The 12,524-nt window shown below is 38.0% G+C and overlaps 2 protein-coding genes across 2 annotated transcripts; both read left to right on the plus strand.

Annotated features, from left to right (window-relative positions):
- The first annotated feature begins 6,633 nt into the window (after positions 1-6,633).
- Positions 6,634-8,133, plus strand: LOC110913784. Its single transcript, XM_022158603.1, has one exon. The coding sequence runs from the start codon at positions 6,634-6,636 to the stop codon at positions 8,131-8,133; it is 1,500 nt and encodes a 499-aa protein (XP_022014295.1).
- Positions 8,134-10,823: 2,690 nt separating this feature from the next.
- Positions 10,824-12,038, plus strand: LOC110913785. Its single transcript, XM_022158605.1, has one exon. The coding sequence runs from the start codon at positions 10,824-10,826 to the stop codon at positions 12,036-12,038; it is 1,215 nt and encodes a 404-aa protein (XP_022014297.1).
- The last annotated feature ends 486 nt before the right edge of the window (positions 12,039-12,524 follow it).

Genomic DNA, 12,524 nt, shown 5'->3' on the forward strand with positions numbered 1-12,524 from the left:
TTTTAGCTGAATTGGTAAGAACTCTTCTTCCTGAGCTCTGATGCCACTTGTAGGATCGTTTTCAGACCCGAACGAGTCGATCAGAAGAGTTTATCTCAGTTTCAGAGGCGGAAACTAAGAAATTGAGCTCAATTCAGCAAGGAATACACTTTAATCTGTGGATTGTATAGATTGAATGACTTTTACAGCGACTCGACACTTCGGCAGCACTTCGTTGCAAACCGAAAGGACTAACTACTTGACTTCGCTCCAAGACCCCTATATATAGATGTTGTGATTTCGCTTGAACATGTTTCAAGCGAAATCAACAACAAAGTTTCGAGCGGAATCTGTATTAAACATCTCGAGCGGAATCAGTATTAAACATCTCGAGCGGAATCAGAAACTTGTGATTTCGCTTGAACATGGCCTAATGCCATTTCAAGCGGAATCAGCTCTAAACACCACTATCTCGTTTTTCGTGCCCTGATCTAATACATTCTATACAAGACTCGATACAAGACGTAGACGACAGACGGATGCACCAACATTACTGCTAGAAAAAAACACCTTTTAGTCTGTAAAGTTAGATGCTACTTTTAGGATCATTTTTGTTGGTTTAATTGTTTATTACCAACTAGAATGTAACTGTGTTATTAGCAGACTTTAATGGATGCACGCAAGCTTATTGAGTGTGAAATGGAACGGTTTAAGATTCATGAAATGTAACTGTTTGACCCACTTCCTTCTAAAGTATTTTTTTACCTATTACCTTGAAAGTAAAAATAACTCGAATGAAGTCATTCATAAGTAATTTGGTCAAAATTGTCGCCCCCATTACTTCCATATTATTCTCATCCAGCATCTTGACATGTATTAATTCTCACCATGCAGGAAAATTAGCAATCCAGAGAAGGTAATGGGTTGGGCACGCTTAATCTCTTTGGGGTGATTGTTCTTGGTACCATGTTAAAGTATGTTTGTTATTAATCTATTATTGAGATCCTATCGATCCGTAATTATTCCATTTCGTTTCTCTAAATTTTTATCTATGATTGTATTTGAAGGAATATGACGGTCTCACAAAGTGGATTCATTTCATTTGTATAGGAAATATTTCATCTTCGGTAGGTATGTTCATATGGTACGGGGGTTAATACGGGTCATATATCATTGTTATCAGCCCGATAAATGGGTATAACTAGAAAGTAGCTGAAATCGAAACATGGTAAGTTTTAAAGTCAGCTCGTAGAATGATGAAGGATTTACAACCTTCTATATATTTCAAATGTGCACTACAATGGAAGACAATTACTGGCAGTTTTTTTTGCATATTAGTGTTTTTATATATGTTTACAAAATTGATGCAACCATGGTGTTTCTAACCATTTCCACCATTTATCTAAACCTGACAAGTGAGTGGGTGGGTCGAAACGGGTTCAGGTCAAAGTAGGCCGGGGTTCAAATGGCGTCAGGTCAAAGTGTCAAACTGGGTTGGGTAAAAACAGTCCGTCTTAAAAAAATTAACTATTTGGTTCAGGTCAAAACCATTCGTTTTAAAAAAGTACTAATTTGGTTCGGTTTGCGTCAAAACAGGTCATTTAAAAGGTATCGACTTGGTTCAACTCAGAATGGTCCATTTTAAAAGGTATAAATTTGGTTCGTCTCACACAAATTCTGGTTAGAATGAGCCTTTTATAAAAAATAAGTGTCAATTTTGTTCGGGTGAAACTGGGTTCAGGTCAAAATGAGTTATTTCAAATAATTATCAATTTAGTTTGTGTCAAACTGTGTTCAGGTCAAAATATACCATTCTTAAAAAAGTGTAAATTTGGTTCGGATCGAAAATTGCTGTCACCATTATTATTTAAAACGGTATTGTCCACATCAATTTCTGTTCAACAACAGTTATTTGTGGTTCTTATAAGATCTCTAAAAAGAGCAGATTCCTTAAAATTAAAGCGACTTGTGGCTTCCAATCAACTACCTTAAAATTAAAGCATCTTCTGGCTTCCAATCAACATGTATCATGTTAAATTTGATTTAAAGGTGGGTATAGATATGAGTAAAGGTGGAACATGGGTGTCTTGGGCAACGAATCCTACCGGTTCATGTCGAAATGGGTATTTTTTTTTTGGTGCGGGTCGAAACAGATTGGGTCAGCTTCACCTGCAACGCTTACGTCCAATAATTTTTATTTTTTCATTAGTCTTTTATTTAGAGAGCCAGTATCATTACAAAAGTTTTATTTTTTTTAGAAATTATGTAATAAAATAATATTAAGGAGGTTTTATTTATTAAACATTTACTTTGGGCATCTTTCGACAAGTTTATTTTTAAGCTATTTTTTAAGTTTCACAATTTGACCCGTTTGAGATAAAACATAACCTGATTCAACATGTTCCTAAATAAAAGGGTTGAAATTGCTATGTCTCCTCGACTTCTACTTTTTTCTGTTTGGCGTGCTAATGCAACATGTTCAAAGACCATTATTAACTTTTGGTCCTAATGCTTCAATTTAGCTCAGAACTAGCCCAACTACGTGCAGGTACTATGATCTTACATTGTTGAACCTAACTTCACGAAATTCTGGATTAAATGAACGTTGATGCCTTGCTTTCATTGTTGTTGTAGAAACTTAGATCAAGTTTTCAATTGATACACCGATTTGATAATGAAAGCTCAGTAGTGACAATTGATTGTGCTTTGAGTACTTCATGGCTTATTAATCAAAGGAAACCATCAACTACAATGGTTTTTCCTCCAGAGTTCGACCCGAGAGCAATCGTGACACATTAATTTTGTGTTCTGGGAATCTAGGGTTCTTAGTTCTAAACTTTGTCCTTTATATATATATATGTATATCATGCTGTAGAATCAAATTAAACATTTAGGAATGAACCATTGTGATTTGAAATGTGAGTACATAAATGACACGGGGTCAACAGTAAGATATGTTTCACGAACCCTAGCTACTGAGTTTTCGGTAAATTGTGGTGGAGTCGGGTTTTGTGAGTTGCTTATATGTTTTTTTGATGACTTAAGTTAGGTACACAACTGTGGAGATAATAACGGGTCATTATGGTGGTTGTGGTGAGGTTTCTCGGCGGTTAAGGCGGACTGCATGCAGCTATTTAAGGTGCTTTTCAGCTTTGCTTTACTAAAATTTTGACGGACACGACTAAATAGACTGAGTCTCCTGTACATATAAGGTATGGGATTTTTTTTATAAAACATTTAAAGTGCCATTGAATATAAGAACATGGATGAGTTTTTGAATAGAAAATAAAAACTTAGTTAATGGTACAAGTATTCTCTTTAGCCGTACATAAGCGATGCCAAATTCACCTTCTTAGTTCACTGCCAAGTTTCTATTCATCTCTTAATTGTCGTTTTGTTTCTCCATCGCAGGCTCTTATACAAAGTTAGATTATGCTCTGTTTATTTTCCATCAACTTCTTAAACGAAGTCATGAAAATGTAGGGAAATTGCTAGGATATTGTACTTTCGACCCATTTAATTATGTTTGAGTTGATTTAGGTTATGTTTTATCCCAAACGAACGGGTCAACTAAAACAGTTTGGCTAAATAGGGAACTGGTCAGACAAATTTAAAGTCACCCTGATTGTAAAGTTTTATTCAACATGCATCTACTTAGGTCGTTATCATGAAAGTTTTAGATTATTACTTTAATACTATAGTTTCTTTAATCATATTTTACACATTAAGTTTTATATAATTGTTTAAAGAAAATGTGTGAAAAGTTTGTTTGTGAGCGGGGTCGACCCGTAACAGTTTTGACCCGTTTTCTACCGTCATCAATCAGTTCATTTTGTTAACTTGAATAATCTATAGAACCTGGTTTAGACCTCAACATGACTGACCTATACTCCACCGTTTTGACCCGTTATAAAATGGTTTATTGCAGAGCGTTGTTTCCAGGCTTAATAGTGGGCTTGCTGCTAGCAAAGAAGATTTGCAGAAGGCAGATTCTACAGCCAGGGAAGTGTTATAAATGGGTCAGGTCATCCGATTGATTCATTAACTTGGTCGGTTTAGTTTATCATCGTGTAAGGTCTGAGATTATACGGTGGAGGGTGATTGGGATTACCGTTTGGGGTGAATGTGTAGGATAATGTCTATACCGTAACGAGGTTGTGCGTGTTCGGGTATATCAAGTGTGCAATAACTTAACAGTTACGTAAAGCACTTCGATTTGTGTGGGGGCATATATTTGTTTCGGCTATAATATTTCTTTTATAAGGCTTCCATTAGATTTCTTTCATCAGTTGACTTGGTTCAGTTACTTGAACGATTATTTCAACAATTTTAAGTTGTATATTTGTGTGTTAGTCCACCCGCGAAACTCGCGGGATCTTAGACTAGTTAAATATATATACTTATATATTTATGTTAGGAAAATGTATCTTGAAATATACCTCGCATTATATAAATAAAGTAATGCATGCTATATTTCTATATATTTAACTTCAAAAACATCATACGTGTAAAATTAAAAGATGGTTTCGTGTCCCGACCAAGTATATGTACCTATCCTTAAAATATATATATATATATATATATATATATATATATATATATATATATATATATATATATCTTTAATAAAAATATATATACTTGTAAAAAAATCTTTGTTTTAGAAAAAAAATATACGTAAGTTGTAAATATATCTTTTGAGTCCATCTTTGATATTTTCACTAGATACATATTCAGCACAATATATATATATATATATATGTATACTAGTCTTGTAAGGTGTAAAGATATACACATCAGATTTAATAAAATAATTATTCCAATATTTTTTTTATTTGAAAGCCACAATTGTAAAGAGGTATATACTTATGTTAAGAAGGGTATGTCTGGTATGTCTGGTCGGACGTCTGGTCGGACGTTTAATGTTCCGGCTAACATTCTTAGAAGAATCACGAAGGTTTTCATCACGAACTTGCCAGAAAAGTGTAGCGGTAATGATCTGTCAGAGTTCATACGTTCTTATGGTGATATTTATGATCTTTACATCGCCCGGAAGCGGGATAAAGCAGGGAATCGTTTCGGTTTTGTCTCGTTTCTTGATGTTAAAGACAGCAGGGATCTGGTTAGACAGATTTGCAACACTCGTATTGGAGATTGTTGCTTAGAGGCAAACATTGCGAGATTTACGCTTGAAGAAGGTGAAATACGTCCGGAACCCGTTTTCCATAAGAAGCAGCATTCTAACTTCGAGAACAATACTCGGAAAGAAGAAAGGCCACCGGCTCGGGCAAAATCGTCGTTTTTCAACGGAACTCGCTCTTATTCGGATACTCTCACAGGTAAACAAGGTGCAACGAAAGATGGGAAGACGATCATGATTGATAACGAAGTGAATGCCTTCCGGGGGCTGCATGGAAAGGCTTTGGTGGCACGGATGATTGATGTAGAGGCTCTAAAAAGCATCTACTTGATCTTGAACGACATTTGTCCAGGATTGGGTAGGGTGCAGTATCTTGGGGGTTTATCAGTTCTTATTTCTTTTGAGGATAATAATGTGGCATCCTTGGTGCTTGGAGCAGCCAGAGAGGTTGTTATTGGCAGATTCTCTTCTATAGATTTCTGGGAGGGTCAGACCTTTGGGTATGATCTTCTTGCTTGGCTAAAATTAGCGGGTATCCCCTTGCATCTTATCTCTCGTGAGGCTATAGACGCCGTCGGGAGTACCTTTGGTAGGATTGTTCGTAGGGCGTTAAGATCTGATAGTGATGATGACTTATCGTATGACAACATCGGCATTCTAGTCGGAGACGGGAAAATAATTGGTGAAACAGTTATGTTGGTTTGGAGGGAAAGAAAGTTTAACATTTGGGTTGCGGAAGAGGCCGGTGATTGGGTGCCGGAATTCTACAAGGTTACTACTTCGACTTCGGACCCGGTAACGGTTCCTGAGAATCTAGATGAGGTTGAGGTTAACACAGCTACGAAAGAAGGTGAGGGTGCTAGTGCCGCCGTTGATGGTTCTCTAGAAACGGTGTCTAATTCCGGCAGTGAAAGTCCGGTAGCTGATGTTGAGGCTAATAATTTGGTAAATCCAATTCATACTAATGGTTTTAATGATATTCCTAATTTTGTGGAGGAAGTTATGGAAGCCAATGAAGTTACGGAGGATTTTATTCCAGGGAATATTTTTAATTTTGAAAATAACTTTCATTCTGATGCTGATATCGTTGACCTTGGGATTGTTTTAAATAAAAGAAAAAAGAAATCTTTATTGGGTACTGTGGGCCGGCCCAATCCGGCCTATTCTAGCAGTCTAGAAAAAACTAAGGTGGGGAAGAAGCCCAAGTGTAATGAAGATCCGTTTGGGCTAGACGCTCTGTTAGGCCTGGACGCTGAAGATGGGGCAGGAGAGTACTCGACCCATGTTACATCTAATGATTTAGATCTTAACACTCAACCTTTTAACAGTGACAGTGATGTTGTGAGTCCCCCTGATGGCTTACACAATAACCTGGTTGAGAACCTGGTTCATCCTCAAGCTGATGAAGTCGAAGCCACTATTGCCTTGGGTGAAAAATTAGGCGTCCGCTTACAGGATTCTCACAAGATGATTCAAGATTCGATTGTTCTTGAAGGTGTACAAGGAGGTAAGGTATGAATTGTCTTTCGATTAATATTCTTGGGGTTGGGGTTCGTGGCAAAACGGGTTGGATTAAGAAGCTTAAAAATGATTATGGGATTTCATTCATTGGTATGCAAGAGACGATGATTAGTAACATTCCTTTGGATTTGGTGTCTAGCTTCTGGGGAGGCGTGGGGTTTGATTTCGAATTTGTTAACGCGAATGGTAACTCGAGTGGTTTACTGAGTTTGTGGGATCCTAAAGTGTTCGTAAAAGACTTGGTGACAACAGATTGTAATTTTCTTCATGTGGCGGGTATGGTTTTGGCCGGTTCTATCAGGGTGAATATTATTAATGTTTATGCTCCGCAAACTAATGATGGTAAAAGACAATTGTGGGCGAGAATTAATAATCTGATTCGATCGAATCAAGGTCGGTGGATAGTGTTTGGCGATTTTAATGCGGTGAGAGATCGGGATGAAAGAAAAAATTCGGTATTTGATCTGGTTTGCGCTCGTGATTTTAATGACTTTATCGATGATGCCGGCTTACGAGAATATAATTTGAAAGGGTTGAGGTATACATTTATGTCCAATAAAAGAGGAGTTTGTAAGTTGAGTAGAATAGACAGGTTTTTGGTATGTGACAATGTGTTTAACAAGTGGCCTAACGCGTGCGTTCGGGCTATTAATAGAGACTTCTCGGATCATTCCCCTTTGGTTTTTTCAGTTAAAGACTCGAACTTTGGCCCAAAACCCTTTAGGATGTTTGACTCATGGTTGGATCGGCCTGGTTGTAGTGATGTTGTTCATTCGGTTCTTGGAGGATGGATTAATAGTGGGGTTGCGGATATTAACTTGCTGAATAAATTGAAAAGACTCAGGTGGTGCTTAAGAGATTGGTTCAAAAGCTATAGTGCCAAAGAATTAGAGGACGAGTCTAGATTGCGGAAAGAAAAAGAAGAGCTTGAGGTGCAAATGGAGATTAAAGAGCTGGATGATTCGGATTTATGGATTTGGACAGAATGTAAGAAAGCGATTGAAGAAATTGAGCATCTTAAGGCGCGTGATCTCAGACAAAAATCTCGCGTCAAATGGGCCTCGTTGGGTGACGAAAACTCTAGTTTCTTCCATAATGTTGTCAACGGAAGAAAGGCGCGAAACTCTATCCCGGGCATTATGATTAACGGAGAATGGGTTACAAAACCGACGCTGGTTAAGAGAGAGGTGTTGAGATTTTTTAGAAGCCATTTCAAGGAGCAGTTTCATGTTCGGCCGACTCTTATGTGTCCGGATATAAAAAAATTGGTGATCAGGATCGCGATGCTTTGGTTGCTATGTTTTCAAAACAAGAAGTCAAAGAAGCGGTATTTGATTGTGGCTCAAATAAGGCGCCCAGTCCTGACGGTTTTAATTTTCGCTTTGTCAAGCGTTTTTAGAACTTTTTTGAGGAGTATTTCTTTAAAATCATGGTGGAGTTTCACGCTTCAGGTTCAATTAATTCTGGCTGCGGTTCTTCATTTATCACTTTGATTCCAAAGATCAAAACGTCTTTGGGTCTTAGAGAATACAGGCCAATTACTCTAGTTGGGATGATTAGTAAAATTATTTAAAAAATTCTTGCTAATCGTCTTAAAAAAGTGATGGGTCAGGTTATTTCCGAGGCTCAATCGGCCTTCTTATCCGGGCGTTTCATCCTTGACGGTCCTTTAGTGGTTAACGAAGTCGTGGATTGGTTGAAGAAAAGAAATAGAAAGGCTTTTATGTTGAAAATAGATTTCGAGAAGGCATATAACAATGTCAATTGGAACTTCTTGATTTCTATTTTGTCTCAAATGGGTTTTCATCCTTTGTGGTGTGATTGTATTAAAGGTATATGTCAATCCTCAAGAGCCGCGGTTTTGATTAATGGGTCGCCGACCTTTGATTTTAGTTGTGAAAAGGGGCTCCGCCAAGGCGATCCATTGTCGCCTTTTCTTTTTTTGATTGTAATGGAAGCTTTTTCTTGGTTATTGGAGAAAGCTAAACAGATTGGCGTTTTTAAAGGCATTTGTCTCTCGGATGCTGGAGCGGTCATTACTCATCTTTTCTATGCGGATGACGCTCTTATTTTGGGCGAGTGGTCGAAGGAAAATATTCAAAGTGTTGCTAGGGTCCTCCGCATTTTTTATCTGTGTTCAGGGCTTCATATAAATCTTCATAAGTAGAATATTTTCGGTGTTGGTACGGAGGATTCAGATGTGGATAATATGATGGATTTCCTAGGATGTAAAAGAGGAGGTATTCCTTTTAGCTACCTAGGAATCCAAGTTGGGGCTAAGATGACTCGTATTAGCAATTGGGACCCGGTAGTTGAAGTTATAAGGAATCAGCTTGTGTCATGGAAAGCAAAGACTTTATTGATAGGCGGTCGCCTAATTCTCATTAAGTCGGTTTTAGAAAGTTTACCCGTCTATTATCTTTCGCTCTACAAAGCTCCCAAGGCCGTGATCGAGTCTATTGAGTCTATTATGAGGCGTTTCTTGTGGGCGGGATCCAATGAAGAGAAGAAGATTTCATGGGTAGCGTGGGATATTGTTACTACTCCGAAAAAGAAAGGTGGGTTGGGTGTGTCTAAGTTACAAGAGGTGAATGACGCACTTCTGTTGAAATGGACTTGGAGATTCAAAAGAGAAGGAAATAGCTTATGGGAGAGAATTATTATGGGATGTCACGGTTCGAGTAGGCCCTGGGCTTTGTTACCTTGTAGCGCGTCGTCTAATGGTTGTTGGAAACATATTGTCAAAGTGGGAGAGAATAAAACTCCAAACGGGTCAGCTCTTAATTCCTTTTTCGTTGGTGAGCTTGGTGATGGTCATTCTATAAATTTTTGGGGTGACATTTGGTTAAGAGACGAACCTCTTAGAGTTATTTATCCTAACCTATTTAGGCTTGAAAAAAATAAATGGGTTAAGGTCTCTGCTCGGATTCGTTGTGTAAATAATGTTAAAACATCAGAGTGGGATTGGCGTTCGGCTCCATATACGCATGCAGAAGTGGCTGAATTGTTCTAGCTCCTTAATGAGATCCATGATTTCAAGTGGAGGGGTGGGGTAGATGGCTGGAAATGGAAGCCTGAAAAAGATGGTTTGTTCACAGTTTGCTCGGCTAAAAATCTGTTTTCCAATAACACTTTGGCTGCTCAGAATTCGCTGATTAAATGGAAGGGTTGGGTGCCGTTAAAATGCAAAATTATGGTTTGGAGGGCCGCGCGAAATCGTCTTCCTACGATCGCAGAACTTCTTAAACGTGGTGTGATTCTTCAATAAACATCATGTACTCTCTGTCAAGCTGATATGGAGACGGCTTTGCACCTTTTCACTGGCTGCGTTTTTTTCTCACGAAGTATGGTATAGAATTGAAGCTTGGTGCCAGTTAATTCATAGTTTCGCGTTTGATGTGTCGGACCTACTGCGAGTGCCGGAGATTCAAACAAAGTCTAAAAAAGCGAGACATGTTTTAAGAGGTATTGTTTACACTACTATGTGGGTGACATGGAATGAGCGTAATGATCGTATTTTTAGTAACAAGCAACGGAGGCCGATTGAGGTCGTCGAGACTGTCAAATCGACGACATACTTCTGGATTCGTAATAGGTCTAGATGGAAAGATGTAGATTGGAAAAATTGGTGTTCGTATCCCTTTGATTGATGTTGTTTCGCTTGTTTGCTCGTAGGTCCTTGCTTTGAGGACCTATCGAGTTTGTTTGAATGAAATTTTCCTTTCAAAAAAAATATACTTATATTAAGGATATAGTATTCTTTCAAATACGTTTAAAACTTATCTTGTCTTAAATACTATAATAATTATACTATAATTTCCACCATAAGTCTTCTAAGGTTGTAGAATCATATTTCCACCATAATACTTGAACATAACGTAACATATCATATCTCTAACTAGTACACTAAGAACCATTTTTACTTATAAATATAAAGTGATCTATACTTTTAAAGCTTCTAAAATTTATCATACTGAACATACTAGTTTACATGCGTCTAAAATGTTTAAAGATAAAACACTATAACTTGCTTATTTGACAAAGTCACCACGTAAGACACATGGTTCACCAACTTTAGCTTCTTGTAAAACCCTTAAAAAGTTTATAAAACATCATCAAGTATTTCCCACAAAAGACAAGTACTTGGGTGAAATCTTTGTAACAACCGACTTATGTGGCGGGTATGGTTTTGGCCGGTTCTATCAGGGTGAATATTATTAATGTTTATGCTCCGCAAACTAATGATGGTAAAAGACAATTGTGGGCGAGAATTAATAATCTGATTCGATCGAATCAAGGTCGGTGGATAGTGTTTGGCGATTTTAATGCGGTGAGAGATCGGGATGAAAGAAAAAATTCGGTATTTGATCTGGTTTGCGCTCGTGATTTTAATGACTTTATCGATGATGCCGGCTTACGAGAATATAATTTGAAAGGGTTGAGGTATACATTTATGTCCAATAAAAGAGGAGTTTGTAAGTTGAGTAGAATAGACAGGTTTTTGGTATGTGACAATGTGTTTAACAAGTGGCCTAACGCGTGCGTTCGGGCTATTAATAGAGACTTCTCGGATCATTCCCCTTTGGTTTTTTCAGTTAAAGACTCGAACTTTGGCCCAAAACCCTTTAGGATGTTTGACTCATGGTTGGATCGGCCTGGTTGTAGTGATGTTGTTCATTCGGTTCTTGGAGGATGGATTAATAGTGGGGTTGCGGATATTAACTTGCTGAATAAATTGAAAAGACTCAGGTGGTGCTTAAGAGATTGGTTCAAAAGCTATAGTGCCAAAGAATTAGAGGACGAGTCTAGATTGCGGAAAGAAAAAGAAGAGCTTGAGGTGCAAATGGAGATTAAAGAGCTGGATGATTCGGATTTATGGATTTGGACAGAATGTAAGAAAGCGATTGAAGAAATTGAGCATCTTAAGGCGCGTGATCTCAGACAAAAATCTCGCGTCAAATGGGCCTCGTTGGGTGACGAAAACTCTAGTTTCTTCCATAATGTTGTCAACGGAAGAAAGGCGCGAAACTCTATCCCGGGCATTATGATTAACGGAGAATGGGTTACAAAACCGACGCTGGTTAAGAGAGAGGTGTTGAGATTTTTTAGAAGCCATTTCAAGGAGCAGTTTCATGTTCGGCCGACTCTTATGTGTCCGGATATAAAAAAATTGGTGATCAGGATCGCGATGCTTTGGTTGCTATGTTTTCAAAACAAGAAGTCAAAGAAGCGGTATTTGATTGTGGCTCAAATAAGGCGCCCAGTCCTGACGGTTTTAATTTTCGCTTTGTCAAGCGTTTTTAGAACTTTTTTGAGGAGTATTTCTTTAAAATCATGGTGGAGTTTCACGCTTCAGGTTCAATTAATTCTGGCTGCGGTTCTTCATTTATCACTTTGATTCCAAAGATCAAAACGTCTTTGGGTCTTAGAGAATACAGGCCAATTACTCTAGTTGGGATGATTAGTAAAGTTATTTAAAAAATTCTTGCTAATCGTCTTAAAAAAGTGATGGGTCAGGTTATTTCCGAGGCTCAATCGGCCTTCTTATCCGGGCGTTTCATCCTTGACGGTCCTTTAGTGGTTAACGAAGTCGTGGATTGGTTGAAGAAAAGAAATAGAAAGGCTTTTATGTTGAAAATAGATTTCGAGAAGGCATATAACAATGTCAATTGGAACTTCTTGATTTCTATTTTGTCTCAAATGGGTTTTCATCCTTTGTGGTGTGATTGTATTAAAGGTATATGTCAATCCTCAAGAGCCGCGGTTTTGATTAATGGGTCGCCGACCTTTGATTTTAGTTGTGAAAAGGGGCTCCGCCAAGGCGATCCATTGTCGCCTTTTCTTTTTTTGATTGTAATGGAAGCTTTTTCTTGGTTATTGGAGA

The sequence above is a fragment of the Helianthus annuus genome, chromosome 15 (genome assembly GCF_002127325.2).
Source record: "Helianthus annuus cultivar XRQ/B chromosome 15, HanXRQr2.0-SUNRISE, whole genome shotgun sequence".
NCBI lineage: Eukaryota > Viridiplantae > Streptophyta > Magnoliopsida > Asterales > Asteraceae > Helianthus > Helianthus annuus.